This window comes from Monodon monoceros, unplaced genomic scaffold (genome assembly GCF_005190385.1).
Source record: "Monodon monoceros isolate NGI ecotype Baffin Bay Population unplaced genomic scaffold, NGI_Narwhal_1 Contig174_ctg1, whole genome shotgun sequence".
In the NCBI taxonomy this organism is placed as follows: Eukaryota; Metazoa; Chordata; class Mammalia; order Artiodactyla; family Monodontidae; genus Monodon; species Monodon monoceros.
Genome location: NW_021697627.1, coordinates 1,128,099 through 1,144,889, shown reverse-complemented (window position 1 = coordinate 1,144,889; position 16,791 = coordinate 1,128,099). Strand labels below are relative to the sequence as shown.

The window sequence follows — 16,791 nt, the reverse complement described above, 5'->3', positions numbered from 1 at the left end:
ACGAAACTGTCCCTTTAACTCCCGATGAGACCACAGACAGGTCTGGCTCTCACCTGAGTTATCTGCAGTCTTCAAGTTCCACGAGGAAAGCGTACCCGTTATTCCAGACGCGGAGGCAGGTGGTCGGGTCATATGAGATGGTGAGCGGTTCTAGGCCAGGATCGTAGACACTGTCCCTCCACCCGACGTTGATGGGAGACTGGCGCTCACCTCCCGGGACCAGGTCCACGCTCTCCCAGAGAGGGTACACTAGGAGAAAGCACATCAGGTCTGTCCTCGAGATGACACTAGCTGGAATCCCGCTGGGGGGATGATATGGTCCCATGTAAGCGTGTATGCTGGGTTCACCTCTTACGTGAGCCAGCTGTGAGGATTAGGCAGCCATCCTGCAAAGCCTGGGTAGAATGTTAGCATTGCTAAGGCCCCTGGAGTCCTGCCACATGGATAGCTATGACACTGTATATATTAAGGTGTACACGCACACTCTGTCCCACACGGGTGCTGATGACATCACTGACGGTGATTTTTCTACCAGAGTCAAGCTCCAGGTCTTTGTGGCAAGTCCCTGATAAATCTCAGGAAGCTTCTTATAACAAAGAAAGAGCTATCCACATATGATGGATAGAACCCACATGTATAATTCGAGTGGTCCAGCTCTCTGCCCTTTAGAATCAGCACGGATGGGCAGAACCGAGACCAACAGGAAAGCTGGACAAAATACGAATCAAGATAAATCATTACCAACGACCCTCTGCACCTCACCCCACCACTAAGAATGAGTCTGAGGATTGGCGAAAGTGACAAGGCAGCTGCTGCCCAGTCAAACCCCCTGTGCATGGCAGGGTCACTGGCCCTCCACTTGTCATAAAAAATAAGCTTGCCTCTGGTTTCCTCTTACAGAGGAGACGGTTCTCTTCCTGAGATAGCTGCCCAAAGCAGGATCTTAACCTTGGATTTTTTGGTACAAGTGCCCCAGCAGCATAGACACAGAGCGCTCCAAGGCAGTTTCTGGACCAGTGGTTCTCAAAGGAGGGAGCGATTCTGACCCCGGGGGACATTGGACGATGTCTGGAGACACTCTCGGTGGTCAAAACTGGAGGAGGGTGCTACTGACATCTAGTGGGTAGAGGCCGGGGATGCAGCTAAACATCCTACGTATTTAGGCTGGGGCTTCACAGGAAAGAATTACGTGGCCCCAAATATCATTAATGCCAAGGTTGAGAAATCTTGGTCTAGAGCAAAAAGCAATAGGCAAACTCAGGGCATTTCCTTCCCCCCCCCCCGCTCAAGTTTTTCGTATAATGCGGTAATCTCATCTCTAGAGAGGTCGGAGCCCAACGTTTTGGGTTTTCTCCCTTAGTGTAAAATAACTTCTGAACAACAAGAACTTACTTTAGAGAAGGAGGACTTTTTATTTCAGAAATCTAAAATGAAAAGTGCATATGAATTGGTACAATAGTCATATTGTTATCAGATTAGAATGCAAGTTTCTTGCAGGGAGGAGCCATACCTCCCTCCCTTTTTCTTAAGTCTCAGCTTTTCCATTTGTAAAATGATCATCCTAAAACCAAGGTTATGGGGTTATTGAGATGATTCAATAAAGCAATACACAGTATCTAACATTACAGATGTTAGTTTCTGCAATATCTCAACTTCTCTTTACTTACTGCCCCTGTTGGGTTGCAGGCAGGGGTAGGGGGCAAATGAAATGTTAAAAAATAAAACTCATAGCTTTGATATTAAATGGTCAATCTTACTAGCTAAGTGGCTAAGTTACTTCTCTGAGTCCTACTTTTCTTCTCTACAAAACAGGAGACTAACTATACCTTCACAACAGTAATATTTGGGGGATTAAAATGCACATACAACAGTGCCTGGCTCTGACAAACACTCTGTAGATGTATCTGGCACTTGTTTAATATAATAAAATACTGGTTTGATATATGTGACCCAAACTAAAATTATGTTCCTATCTATCTACCTATCTATCTATAGAAAAATAGAAGCACTGAAGTCCAAATGTATGTTCACACTCTGTACTCAGGACTGTAAGTAGCTAAGAAAAGGAAGCCATTGTCATGACTGAGTAAATTTAGGTCCTTGGAAGCCACACACTTTCAAATCTAAATGGATCTTTAGATAACAAGAACTAACTAACAGACAAGAAGAACAGTCATCATTTACCACTGCCAATGTTACAACAAAACCAGGGATGCTATTTTGTGTTATCACTGAGAAATATTCAAGAATCGATACCATCTTACAGTTCAGAAAATACTGCCCTTAAAAGACTGAATTTTATGGAAGACTGAATTTGGCTTTCTTTTTTCCTACAATACATTTTTCCTTTTGAAGTATGGATTATCTTATGTCTAGCACCTAAAATCATGTCTAAAAGACTATGGACCCAGAGTTGAAAGTAAGAAGTTTTGTTTTGTGGTCTTGACTCTGCTAACCAGCTAAATACCCTTGGGCAGGTCATTTAACCTTTCCATGCTGAGTTTCAGCCTCTGTGAAATACATGCAGATAAATCTTCATAATGGTGCTTTAAGGATAAAAATGACAGAAAAGATTAGACAATACTTTGAGAAAGTTAAAAAAAACACCAGATAAATATGAATTACATAAGGAATTAGTAAACCCTAAAATGTAAGATGACCCCTATAAGCTGGTCTTTTTTTTTTTTCCAATAGACATCCAAATGGCTGGTTCATTTGGGCTGGTGCCTAAACACTTTTAAGGTAAGCTACTGCTGTAGACTGGAATTTATGCAAAAGAAAAGATGCAGAAGTAAATGGTAAATTAAACATCAAAAGCAGAGTTATTCAGTTCATTGATTCCCAGGCTGTTTTTAATTCCATTGGTGACTTTCTCTATTTGGCATAGTATAAAACTAGAATTTATGTATCCTTTTCCAGGTGCTTCCACTTGCCCCACATTTGGCCTGTGTGTGAAAGCACAGCATCCACTTCTTCTTGCTTTGATGGAAACTATGGGATTCTTTCCCTGGGAAGGCTCTAGTGAGGACAGGCATCATAGAGAACTAGAGAAATGGGTAGAGATGCTGGTAAAGACTTGCTCCTTCATTGACCTTGGTATGTGCCAGGTAGTTCTGATGGGCAAGCAAGCTGATCACTGCAGGCATCCCTTAGAAAAGAAAAAATAACCTGGCAAAAAGGAAGGGAAGAGAACTGATGTGTGTGATCCTGGAAAAGCTTTATCAAAAGTCCAGGCTCTTGTTCAACTGGTCCAAAAAGATTTTCAGTGAGGAACACAGAGGGACGGACACACACACACACACACACACACACACACACACACACACACACGCTGAGGGTGAGGAGCAGAGAACAGAGAAGCAGTTTATTCAGGGCAGAAGCAAAAGGAAACAGAAAAGAGTGCCAGTGTCCTTGGGAGTGGGAGGCACCCCACAGGGTTTTTGGATCCCCTTTGATATTATTTTTAGCCCTTTGAATGGGTGAGGTCTTTTTGATCCAGGTGTAACATTCATTGAGGGTAGGGTTGAGGTATGGCCTGGATTGCACCAGCTGGCATCAGTCCCCAGTCTTGCACATTTGTTTTTTCAACCCACCCGAACATGTACTCTAAGAACTGTTTTCCCTTAAAATTTTCCCTTATTGCTCAAGCGCCACACGCGGAAGTTCATACAGGGACATAAGCCACCTGTGCATTTTTCTTGCACATGCTCCATGGTTTCCATCGGGGGTCCCCAATCCCCGGGCCCCAGTCCACTACCGCTCTTCAGCCTGTTAGGAACCAGGCTGCACAGCAGGAGTGAGCAGTGGGCCAGTGAGCGAAGTTTCATCTGTATTTACAGCCACTTGCCAGAGCTCACATTACCGCCTGAACCATCCCCACACCCCATCCGTGTAAAATTGTCTTCCACGAAACCAGTCCCTGGTGCCAAAAATATTGGGGACCTCTGGTTTCCATGGTCTGAGTTTCTTGCTCAGATGCTACAACGTTTCTGTTTTAGATGCCATTCCTCCATGTGTCATGACATCATAAAGTGCAAAACAAGGAGGTAGCTTTGGGTTCTGCCTAATTCCTATACATGAGGAAGCTGTCCTTGGGTCAACCCCGCGTTTCCTGCCTCACATGCGCCTAGGCTCTAAGAAAAGCCTGAGGCACTGGGACTGCTCAGGGAATGAGAATGAGAAGGCCAGGGTAGACTTCAAACTTGGGAACCTTATGTGAAGTGAAAACATGGGGCTTTGTGTGACTACACAGGTCACAGGACTGTGAAACCAGCCTTAGAAAGAGGAAGTTGTCAGCGTTAGCCAAGAGGTTCATCTTGGCATGCTTTGAGCTTCCTCTTTAATTTGGCTGGTTGTCTATTACCTGTGGTTTACTTTTCTTATCACACAGTTAGTATTTTCTGCTGATGGTGCAGAGTCATATTCTATGGAAAATCTTTGATGTTCACAGACAAAGCACATTAAATATATGAACATTTATTACTTGCTAGTGATGATTTTGCTTCACAATGGAATAACATGTTACAATTGTTAACACAGAAATCCATTGGGAATATGTATTGCTTCCTACTTCAATATATTATTTGACCTCCTATTTTTTAACCATTGTAATATGAATGACTGCTGGGAAAATATTAAAGAAATAAAAAGCTGTGTAAAACTAGTAATACTCTGGATATAGAACTGTCTATTGCAAGTACATTTTTAGGAGGATGCAAAGAGAGCAGATAGGGTTTCTGTAATATAACTTGAAAACTGGGGCAGGCAAATTTTTACTTTATATGATCTAGTATTTTAATAGTTATATATAAATGTTTTAAAGATGGAAGACCTTGGTGGTTTAATGAGACAGATTGTAACTTTATGCATTGGCCTATAGAAAAAGGCTAAAGTCCTTAGTTTAGGATTAGAGAAGTATGTAATTCTTAAATGAGATGGCTTCTTAGCCAGCTAGTCAGAGTTCAAATTCTGCCTCCGGCTTTCACTGTGTGGGCAGTGACATATGATTTTGGAAATGTATTAATATCTCAAGGAGTCCCACATCTGAGATGGAGAAAAATAACAGTGTCTCTATCATAGGGTTGAAGATTAAATGAGGTATTTCATGGGAGGCTCCTTGGTATACAATAAGCATTCAAGAATGTTTCCTAATATTACTGCCATGATTATGGTCATGATTATTGTTCTTTCTATTATTGTTATTATACCACTTGGCCCTGCCTGCCTCTCCACATTATTACCTGTCAGTTTCTCTTATTCTATGGAAACCCCATTGAAACAAAGCTAGTCCTCACTTCCTCATGTACTTGAAGATTCTCTGGCTTCTTTTTTTTTTTTTTTTTTTTTTTGCAGTCCACGGGCCTCTCACTGTTGCCATCCCTCCCGTTGCGGAGCACAGGCTCCGGACGCGCAGGCTCAGCGGCCATGGCTCACAGGCCTAGCTGCTTCGCTGCGTGTGGGATCTTCCCGGACCGCGGCACAAACCCGTGTCCCCTGCATCAGCAGGCGGACTCTCAACCACTGCGCCACAAGGGAAGCCCTCTGGCTTTTTATTGTTGCTGTTTCTGTGCATGTAGACAGAGTAACCAATTGGAGGGGATGTTGTAGAGGCAAATTCAAGCTGCAGAAGGGAACCGGGTTGAATGAGATCCCCTGTAAAGCTCCTTTTGGCTCCAAGATTCCATCAAATCAGTAAAATCAACAAGAAAGTTGTAATAGAGAAGAACAAATATTACTCCATATTGGATCTGTTTCTTTTATTTATTTATTTACTTTTCTCTGTGTTAGGTCTTTGTTGCTGCATGTGGGCTGTCTCTAGTTGCAGAGAGCTGGGTCTACTCTTCGTTGTAGTGTGTGGGCTTCTCGCTGCGGTGGCTTCTCTTCTGGCAGAGCACAGGCTCTAGGTGCACGGGCTTCAGTAGTTGTGGCTCACAGGCTTAGCTGCTCCACAGCGTGTGGGAATCTTCCCAGACCAGGGCTTGAACCCGTGTTCCCTGCATTGGCAGGAAGATTCTTAACCACTGCTCTACCAGGGAAGTCCCTGTTTCTTTAAGCTTGGTATTCTATTGCTTTTGCTACAAGTTAAGAATGTTGCCTATAGCCTGAAATATACAGGATAGCCCATTCTCAAGGCTCTGACCTTTAAGGGTGTAATCCTTTTCACCCATATGGAGATAAAAAGTTGCAGAATAGAGAATATTTGTTTTGTTGGAGGTTTACAAGAACACTGTGACCTAACCTATGTGAACAGATGCAAGAACAAAGGATTCCAACACCAAGAAGTTTGGAACAACCAGCCACATCCCCTCCCCTTTAAGTATAAGAAGCCTGAATTCTAACTCAGGGAAGGTGGGTCTTTGGGACCGTAGTCCACCATCTTTCTGATCTGCTGGCTTTCCAAATAAAGTAGCTATTCCTTACCCCAACAACTCATCTCCTGATGTTTTCGCCTCTTGTATGGTGAGCAGAATGAGCTTGGATTCAGTAACAAATTTAGCAGCCCAGGGTCCAACATTCTCGAGAATGTTCTTTGACCCTCCTCTGCTCTCCTGGTACTGCCCCCTCCTTTTTAGCCCCCTAGCTGAGGGAGCCTTCTGTTCCGTTGCATAGTGTACAATGTGGAGCCCTCCAAGCTGGGAATCCTGGTAGAAATGGGCCTCCGTGAGCACATCGACTTGGTAGTTAGATGTCGAGCAAGTTGCTTCAATTCTCTGAGCCTCGGTTTCTTCAGCAGTCAAATGGGAGTATTAGTAGCCACTGTACAGGGTGAGAACTGAATCAAATGTTGTACACAAAGGGCTTTAACAGAGGGTCTGACGTACAGCTAGACCACTAAATATCACCTCCCTGTCATCAAGGGGAGACTCGGGCTGGGTCTTTAAGGAGATTTAGATGAACAGGTGGAACTTGCGGGGTCATAGGGGAGAGTGGGCTGAGGTAGGTGGGGGCAGATGGCAAGAGGCCCTGAAACATGGACAAAGGGACCTGGGCCTGAGAAAGCAAAGAGTCGGGAGCCTTGCTTAGTCCTCATTCCCCCTCCTCTTCTCTGGCCAGGGCTCTGCATAAAATGTAATACGTTAAAAATAACAGGATGAATTTTCCTGAACTCAGATTTCAAGTGCTGTTTCCCCAGCTTTGGAGATAGCTACAAATCTGTCCCTGCCAACCCTGGAAAGCAACATAAAACACAGTGTACCCTGACAATGCTGCCTGGTTCCACTGGGCATGGGCTTCAACGTGGCCACCTTCCAGTGCAGGCCCTCTTGGCATGGTTTTCACGGGGTCTGTGCCCCCGCAAAGAGAGGAAGGCAGGGCCTGGCCCAGGTGGGCTGTCTACTCATTTTTCACTAGAAAGCCCTGAGCCCAGAGTGCACAATGCAACCTGGAGCTGCCTGATCTATAGTTCTTTTGCCCAGCATATGGTAACCGACTTAAGAACGGTAGTTTCTGCGATGAAGACATCATCCCTGACATCTGAAATATTAGTACTAAAAGGATTAAATTATCTGGAAATGAAAGCACAGTGGCTAGAGTCACAGACTCAGAGTTGGCCGAGCTGGGGCCAAGGACATTCCTCACCGAAGCCAGTCACTTCCATACCATGCCTTCAATGTTTATTGAGCAACTGCTATGTATCAGGCATTGTCAGAAACAAAGCAGCCTGTCTCACACTCTTCCTGGAGCACACTCAAGGCAAAGCGGTGAAAACTTTTCTGTACACTTAACATCAATAATACAGAGTGGCTACTTGCTGAGTTATCACAGCACTGGATTTCTAAGCCTCAGTTTCCCCATCTATAAACCTCTCCTCACGGAAAGGCTGTGGGCATGAAAACAATCTTAAAACTCCTGTTATTTCACCTGACTCTTACAAGGCATAAGCCACTGGGAGGTGCTATTTTCAATTTGCTGGAAAGCTACCAAAATAGCTCATTTTACTAGTACTTCTGAGAAATAGCTAATGTAAAAAACATATAAAAGTTTAGTTAATACCAAACCCTGAAAGAACAAATCTTAGTCCATATTAGATCTTTTCCTTTTAGTTTAAACTTTGTGCTTTGTTGCCTGTGCTTTGTAAAAGAATGTTGTCTACAGACTGAAATATACAGAATAAGTTATTCCCAAAGCTCTCACAGCTAAGGGTCCATTCATAGGATGAGAGATCAAAAGTTGCAGAACAGAGAACAACAATTGTCTTGTTGGAAGTTTACAGGAATATCATGACCTGACCTACATGGACAGCTGTAAGAACAAAGAATTCCAACACCAGGAGGTTTGCAACAACCAAACATGCCCCTCCCTCATCTTGCCTTTAAAACTGTTTTGCTGAAGTCTTTAGGAGAAATCAAGGTTTTGGGGGCATGAGCAACCTGACTCCTTGTATGGCCCTGCAATATATCTTTCTCTGCTCCAAAGTCCAGTGTTTCATTATTGTTTGGCCTCACTGTGTGTTGGACACATGAACTTGCATTCAGTAACAATAATAATAATGATAATAATAATTTTTTAAATGCTTACTATTATGTGATTTCCAAGCATTTCAGCCTCCCAACAACACTGTGTGGTACATACTAAAATTATCCCATTTCACAGATGAGAAAACTCCAGCACAGAAATATTAACAGGCCAGAGTCACACATGTCTTAAGAATATTGCCTGAGTTTGCATTTGCTTCCATTTGCCTCCTGCTACCCCTTCCACTCTCTCTAGATTCCTGACAAGTTGGCAAGTCAAGCCCAACATTGTAGACTCTTCTTTTCACCAAGTTGCCTTCCTCTCTTTCCCTTCCTTTCTATCCATATCTAAACACAGCAGAAGTCTGCTTGTTACAAAACTAGAAAAATTCTCTAAGCATTTGCAAATTTCTATTCTTTAGTCCCCTTTAGATACACTGTTCTGCAAAGCATAACCCTTTCTAAGGAAAAGACCTTGGGTAAGTAAACAAAGAACAAAGCGGTTTTGCTTTTTTTCTTTTTTTTTTTTTTGCTTATCCCCCCTCCCCCACAAGTCTACAAGGATTAAGCCAAAACCTGATGCTATCAATGACTAACAGTGCACTCTGAGAGGAAATTAAGTTGATAACCGGATACTCTGTGCTTTCCACAGAAGGCCTCTTAGATAGTAAAGATGTATACCTCATGCAGAATTTTAATAAATGCAGGTTCTTAAATACATAGGAAAGCACCAAAATCATTACCTTGAGTTATCTGTTCTTTGTGTTTGCCAATAGTCTTTTACCAAGATGCATGACTGTACATATTCCTAGACAAAAATCACACATACACTGGCTCTCCCCAACCTCCAGAGCAGCTTCTCAGAGCTCCTATGCAGCTATCTCTTAGGCTCTAGTCCTGAGGAAGACCGTGAATAAAACAAACTAACAACTCATGTTGTATGTTTTCCTTTAAATGGAGAGGAAGAAGCAGCAATGAGTTGGTAGTGGTATTCTTTTCTAAACAGGAAACATTGGAGGAAAGAAGTGATATTTGACAGGCTCTGATTGACGGAAAGAAAAATAGAGAAACTACAGAGATGGGGTCAGTAAAATGCAGCTGTCAGCTGAAACCCACCAAAAATCCACCCTGCCACATCTTCTGTTTCTCAAATGAAGTGGACCCTCACACCAATCTCCTAGGATGGGGTCAGGGAGACATGTAACTAGAGAGGTGACATCCTGCACAAAAAGTCTTTTTGCCTGCACAAAAAGTCCAGTATCCCCACTTGTGAACTGGGGAACCAGACAGTAACCTGCCCCTACCCCCCTCTCCCTCTCCACTGAAGAAGGAAGGCCAGTGGAGGAAGAAATGGGGAGGTTTGCGGTGCTCCTGCAGTGGCTTTTAAGTGCTATATAACAACAGACTCTAATCCCAAGTGAGACAAAAGCCTCTGCCATAAACATGGTTAGCAACGAGTTTCTGGAAACATTTTCTGAGGATGCAGGGAGGGAGGAGTACTGTGCATACTACTTTACCTTAAAACAACAACCTGGTTCATTTTCCTTTCACAGGCCATGTACAGCGCGGCCCACCCCGGCATGGTATGCATGGTATTTGTCAGTAATTTCAGCCGTAAGAAGAGGAGTCCCTAGTATTCACAGAGTCAGGTGCCATTTTGAAAACTGCTCCTCTCTACCTAGAGCTCCCATATTTCCGGATGTAACTTAGAAGTGCACTTCAAAATGGAATCCTGCTCTTTCTGTCTTACTTCACTCTGTATGACAGGCTCTAGGTCCATCTAGTCTCTACAAATGACCCAATTTTGTTCCTTTTTATGGCTGAGTAAGGTTCCATTATATATAATGTACCACATCTTCTTTATCCATTCCTCTGTTGATGGACATTTAAGTTGCTTCCATGACCTGGCTATTGTAAATACTGCTGCAGTGAACATTGGGGTGCATGTGTCTTTTTGAATTATGGTTTTCTCAGGGTATATGCCCGGTAGTGGGATTGCTGGGTCACATGGTAGCTCTATTTTTAGTTTTTTAAGAAACCTCTGGATATATGTACACATATAGCTGATTCACATCGTTGTACAGAAGAAACTAAGATAACATTGTAAAGCAACCATACCCCAAGGAGAAAAATAAAATGGTATTGTGCTCCAAAAACTCCATTCAAAATATAGAGTTTGATTTTTAAATTCAACCTTCAGAGTTTTAGGCATAATGGAATTGCAGTCTCTGGCCTTCAAAACCAGCCTCCTTAGCAATTCACAATTTAGGAAAGTGATGAACAGGAAAGTGAAAAAACTTCCTCCTCGTCAGGCAGGAAGTAAGTAGCATAGCTTGAACTTGACTGACTTTTTCTAAGGGAGAGGTGTTGTACTCTATAAACTCCAGATAAATTAACAACGAATCAGCAGCTATTAGTTATTTGGTTTCGGAGCTCACCAAAATTGTAGCGATAAAAAAATTTGCATGCTACAGTAATAAAGGTTTTTTTTCTTAATCATTTATGGTGGTTTACTTCCCACCCAAGTCTAGGAGGATGCCAGCGAGGAGACAAAGAGGGCCGGGGTGGGGCGTAGGGCTTCCACTGGCCTGAAAGCTGAAATCACGGGAATCGCACCGCTGCAGTGGGCGAGGCCCTGAGGCGAGGGACACCTCACCCTGGCTTGGGGATGTCTGCAACGGACAAAGGCAGCTTCGCAGTAAAGGAATGCCAGTCCCCCTAGGTACCACCCAGGCCTTTAGTTATCACGCTCCGGTCCCCAAGAACAGGTTTGGGCGGCTGCTGCAAAAACCCATGACGACAGAACAGACATACAGGGCTGGGGACATACATTATGACGGAAGTGTGGCAGGGTGGGTTTTGCGCGTTTTATTTTTCCGCCCTCGCTGCAGTTAGGTGCGTGGGTGGACGCGGGGTGTGGGCCCCCATCGCCAGACAGGCCCAGGACGCCGTTCCGGAGACGCTGCGCGAAGAAGGTAAGCGCGCCGGCGGTGACGTCACCTCATTTACATAGGAGCGCGCATATAGCGGCGCCAGCCGGGCCCTGCCCGGCGCTCGGCGGCGACTACTGCGGAGGCCGTACCTCGTTCGCTTGTAGCTCGCTCCGGTGAGCCCTGGGGCCCCTGCCACTTTGCTCCCCTTCCCGCCCCGCGCCCTCATTCCTGAAGCCGAGCGCGAGTCGTCTTCCTGGGAAAGGCTGCCCCTGGGGAGCTTGGGGGTGCTAGACCCTTCCAGATGCTGGGTAACGGGGTCGGGAACTCGGTGATTTTTTTTTTTTAAATATTTAAAAACTTGGCAGTTTTGCTGTGGCAGCTCCGATGGGAACATTTTTTTCTTTCCTCCCCCAAAAGCATTCTGCATCGCCTCGTAGGCGATGATGAATCAGGAGCAGCAAGATCCTTTGTTCCAGCTCACACCCACCCAAGCCCGCAGCTCCACAATGACATTTTTTCTCTCTCCTCCTAATGGCTTCGTGGGCTGTATCTGTTAAGGTTTAAGGCGGCTGGGCTATAATATGAAATGTTTAAAATGCCCTTCTTGCAGGGGGATGTGTGCAGAGCTGTGGAGTCGCACCTAAATGCAGATCAGCTTTGATCTAGAGGGTGTGGGGGGCAGCTTTGTGTGCGGCTGGCTACATTGTTGAGCGAAAGGAAGGAAGCGGGTAGGGCGGTGGTCGGTGGCGCCCGGCAGCAGCTGCCGCCTTTGTGAGCAGAAAAGAAAGCAGGACGGCTCGCATCTTTGGGGGAGAGGCTACGTATAGAAAACGGAAACATTTTGTGCAGCCTTGGCTTCATTTTAAGAAATCTAAGTCGATTTTCTTCCCCGTAAACTTGAAATGGTTTCACTTTTCTGTAATGTTGAAACGCTGCAAGTAACTAACCCACAGTGGTTAACATCACTGTTCCGAAAGATTCGGCCTCCTAGTGTGGGCGATCTTCCCAATTTGACCCCCCGCGTTTTGAAATACTAAAGGCGGGGAGGGAGGCTCTCATTTTTTCCTGTAGAAGGAGGATGATCTTTAGCCCTGAATGAAAGCGGAAGGAGGCAAAGTGGGTTTTCCGGCAGGAGACAGGAGGGCAGAGGCTTGTTTCTGAGTCGGGAGGCCCGCCCTCAACCTCCCTCTTGGCTTTGTACCTACAGCTTCCTCTGCAGCCATGTCTGACAAACCCGATATGGCTGAGATTGAGAAATTCGATAAGTCGAAACTGAAGAAAACAGAAACGAAAGAGAAAAATCCACTGCCTTCACAAGAAAGTAAGCCTCCCTCCCACCCCCCTTCTTTAGAAAAGGCCGAGCGGGAGTGGCGGGGTGGGTAGGTGAGGATGGGAGGGGCTGGGAGAATTGGGGTGGGTGCAGGGAGTGCGGGGGAGGAGCTGACAGTTTTTTGATTCACGCGGCATGGAAAGGTTAATTGAAAATTGCCTTGCAGCCAACAAACACGGGGCTTTAATAATCTAATAATTGAGTGTTTAATATACCATATTAATATGCAAATACCTTTATCCTTTTCTCTGTTCAAATGTTGTATATCACATAGATATTTCATGGTGGAATGCCTATTTGTGCTTGTAGAAATTTGTCTGATGAGGAGAGATGTCTTTAAACGAAAGTACTGAAATCCTATGCTCGGCTATACTGAATTCGCACCTCCAGCCCCCTCCATCTTTTTTTTTTTGTCTTTTTCTTTTCCGGTCGCAGCGATTGAACAAGAGAAGCAAGCAGGCGAGTCGTAATAAGGCGTGAGCCTCCAATATGCACTGTACACTCCACGAGCATTGCCTTCTTATTTTACTTCTTTTAGCTGTTTAACTTTGTAAGTTGCAAAGAGGTTGGATTAAGATTTAATGACTGTGCTGCCCCTTTTCACATCAAAGAATGGAGAACTACTGACAACAAAGGCCGCGCCTGCCTCTCCCATCCGCCTGTCTGGCTGGGAGGAAAAGAACTTGCATGTTGGTGAAGGAGGAGGCTGGGTGGGACGACAGTGAAATCTAGAGTAAAGAGCAAGGTGGTCCAAGGTGTCTTGCGGGCTGTAAAATGCAGTTAAATCAGAGTGCCAATTTTTTTTGTTGTTGTTCAAATGATTTTAATTATTGGAATGCACAATTTTTTAACATGCAAATAAAGTTTTAAAACCTACCTCGTGTGGCTGGTGTCTGGAAGGCTTATTCCCAGATTAAATCTATGCAAAGGGGCCTGCCTCTTGGCCTCACTGGGGAAAAATAAATGACAGACATCTGGTGATCTAGGTGAATTATGTTATACCACAGAAAAGGGTTTCACCTGGGTATGTGAAATCCCTTGTCTAGACCAGCTAGTTGGGACATCATTTTCATAGGCTGAATTCATGTGAGGTGTATTAAAGACTTCCTAAAAATATATTTACAATCTTGGTTTTGATAAGGCAACACCTTCTATAACGAAAAAAATGAAATGGGAATATATATAGCGAAGTATTTCTGGTATCAAATTGAACTTGGTTATTTAACCAGTTACTGGCTTTGATACAAATAGAATTCAAGCAGTCTTACCAGATAAAAAAATGGGTGGAAACTGCATTTTTAACAGAGCCTTAAAAAGGAAGTTAGTATTTGCGATCCCTCATTGTGTAACGGCTCACTTTCTATTAGAATTCAACATTTAAATTTTTTTATACAGTGAAAAATACATATACCATTAATGAATATGATTTTAGGATAATTAAGTACTGTTAATTCAAATAAATTAAAATATTTGGATTTTTAAACTGGTACCAGTGACATTGTGCTAAGTTTAATTCAACATGAATTAATTGGCTCATTTCCAGGTTTTTATTGTCTGATAATCCTCAATTTGAAACGCTTTCAATGATAGGAAAAGGAAAGCCTTTGTGTTTAGTCATTTTACTGTGCAGGAAAAGAAGGAAGTAAATTACCTTTTTTTTTTCTAATAGTCTTAACACTATTAATCCTTAATGGATTCCGAGGTTCTCTAACAAAAACAACTGAATTTTTAAATGAAAGTTTATGCAAAATCTCAAATTTACAATGTAAATATCCAAGAAGGTAAACTTTGCACCCCAAAATTGACATATGAAAACATCTTTCTTGGGCTTCCCTGGTGGCACAGTGGTTAAGAATCCATCTGCCAATGCAGGGGACACAGGTTCAAGTCGTGGTCCTGGAAGATCCCACATGCCGTGGAGCGACGAAGCCTGTCTGTCACAACTACCGAGCCTGCGCTCTAGAACCTGCGAGCCCCAACTACTGAGCACATGTGCCACTACTGAAGCCCGTGCACCTAGAACCCGTGCTCTGCAACGAGAAGACACTGCAATGAGAAGCCCGAGCACCTCAACTAGAGAAAGCCGGCACGCAGCAACGAAGACCCAACACAGCCAAAAGTAAAATAAAATAATAAATAAATTTTTAGAATAATAATAAAATATCTTACTTGAAGTTGGGGTGGGAATGAGGGTGGGGGATAAAGGTGAGTGCAAATTGTTGATTATTCAACTGGTTGATTTCATTTCCTTTGCTAAACACATTTTGAGAAATGCACAGGAAACCATTTAAACTGGTTTAGGTAATCAACCAGACCATCAGCTAGAAGCCTTGACCTGCGTTGCAAGGGAAGGGATGGTGGCTGCAAAACCTGAAGTGCCACATCCTGCTTGATGAGAAAAGACAAGAACAGTGAGCACAAAGTTCAGGGAACTTTCTCAAGCTGAAGCCTGGCCCTCCAGCCCTACATTTTCTCTTCCTGCCTCTAAGGAAGGGTGTGGCAAAATGAAAATGTGCAAGGCACAAAGATAAACCAAACCCAGATAGGTTATTGCTGTGTGCATTTTTCAAACAAGGCAAAGATTGTAAGAAATTACCACATAGAAATTAACATACCATTGTAAAGCAATTATACTCCAATAAAGATGTTTAAAAAAAAAATTACCACAAATCCAGTATCCTCAATTTAAAGTAAGTGGATACCTAGAGGAGCAGGATTATTCATGAGATCAAGTAAAGGCAAAGAAGGCCTTTTTTCGTTTGGAGGGCAAATTATTGAATTTTGGCTACTTGATATGTGGGATGGGGAATCCAGAAGTTTCTGCCTAAATCAGATTTGCTTTGTATTCTTAATTTTGCACATGGCAGGTGAAGGTGGAGTGGGGAAACTACATTTTAAATTTTGATGTGAGGAGAAACCATTGTTTTGTTCTGTTTTCTTTCCCCAGGAGTGTGAGATAATTTTGCCACTTGGGGGTATTTATGATTCAGTATGGGAATTTATTGTTGTGGTATTTAGGAGATTGCAGTGAACACTCTTACAGACAGAAAGGGGACAAGAGGTTTACCATTAAAATGAAGGGTCATCATTGGATTCTCATAACCATTAGATTCTCCCCACACATTTGTGAGTCAGGTAACGTCTCCTAAATGCATGAGGAGGATCTATTCATTTCCCTCAAAGAACCAGCTAACTCCTCAAGACAGAATATTTTCTGTTACTTCTAAATGAATGGTTCCAAATTCATACTTTGGAAAGAACAGTTCATTTTGGAAATAATATTAGCCCCCAAATAAAGGTAAAGCATCCTGAGCCTTAGCACAGAATTTAAGCTCAAAATACACTACTTAGTTAGGATAACAGAACAGGTCACCCCGAGATATGCCACTTTTTGATATATTGACTATTTTGAACTGTAGACACACTAAAAACAGCAAATACAGTGAGAGGCTTTCACTGACATCCCCTCAGCTGCCTAAAGACAGATCCTCCAAAAAGGATACAACTGTTATCAACACATTCTTACCCCCACCCCAGGGAGTTTCATTAACTAAGGGAGATTGACTCTTCATCACAGAAGAGACTAGAAGACAACAGTACACTCAAAGTTGTCACGAACTCTGCTACCTCTCATCTATTATTTTAAAAATCACTCTCCCCTGAGAGACCTATATCCGCTCCCCTTTCCTTATTAATGTGGTATTTAATCCTTGGTTCCAAAGTTACCCACTTTTCCTAGTTGTTATACATGTATATATGTTAATATATTTCTATTTTATTTTTCTCTTTTTAATCTCTTTACTACAGTGTTCTCAGAAGAGAATTCCAAAGAGTAGAGAAGAAATCTATTTTTCTCCCTTATATTAACCTTGAAAGTACTTATTGCTTGATTACTCTAGCAGCCTTCACTCTGCCCCAGGAGGGCACAAGAAAAATGTATTCTTCCCTCTCCCTCCCCAGACACAAAAGTTCTCAATTTTAGATTTCATTTCCAAGAGTGACTTACACTGTAATCTAAGAGAATTAAACTCAGCAAATTGGGGTTCCAATACATTTTATTTACGTATAATGAGAT

At 43.2% G+C, this 16,791-nt stretch overlaps 2 protein-coding genes across 2 annotated transcripts in view; one reads left to right on the top strand and one right to left on the bottom strand.

Annotated features, from left to right (window-relative positions):
- Nucleotides 1-18: 18 nt before the first annotated feature.
- Nucleotides 19-16,791, bottom strand: part of LOC114892286 (carbonic anhydrase 5B, mitochondrial-like) — a 183,463-nt gene continuing 166,690 nt past the window's right edge. Inside the window, exon 2 of the mRNA XM_029217018.1 lies at nt 19-249. Within this exon, the coding sequence (XP_029072851.1) occupies nt 59-249 (191 nt within the window). The 3' untranslated portion in view covers nt 19-58. The remainder of the gene's footprint in view (nt 250-16,791) is intronic.
- Nucleotides 11,488-13,592, top strand: LOC114892351 (thymosin beta-4). Its single transcript, XM_029217195.1, has 3 exons — nt 11,488-11,559; nt 12,594-12,707; nt 13,152-13,592. Exons 2-3 carry the CDS (start codon nt 12,608-12,610, stop codon nt 13,184-13,186), a joined length of 135 nt encoding a protein of 44 aa, XP_029073028.1. The 5' UTR covers nt 11,488-11,559; nt 12,594-12,607; the 3' UTR covers nt 13,187-13,592.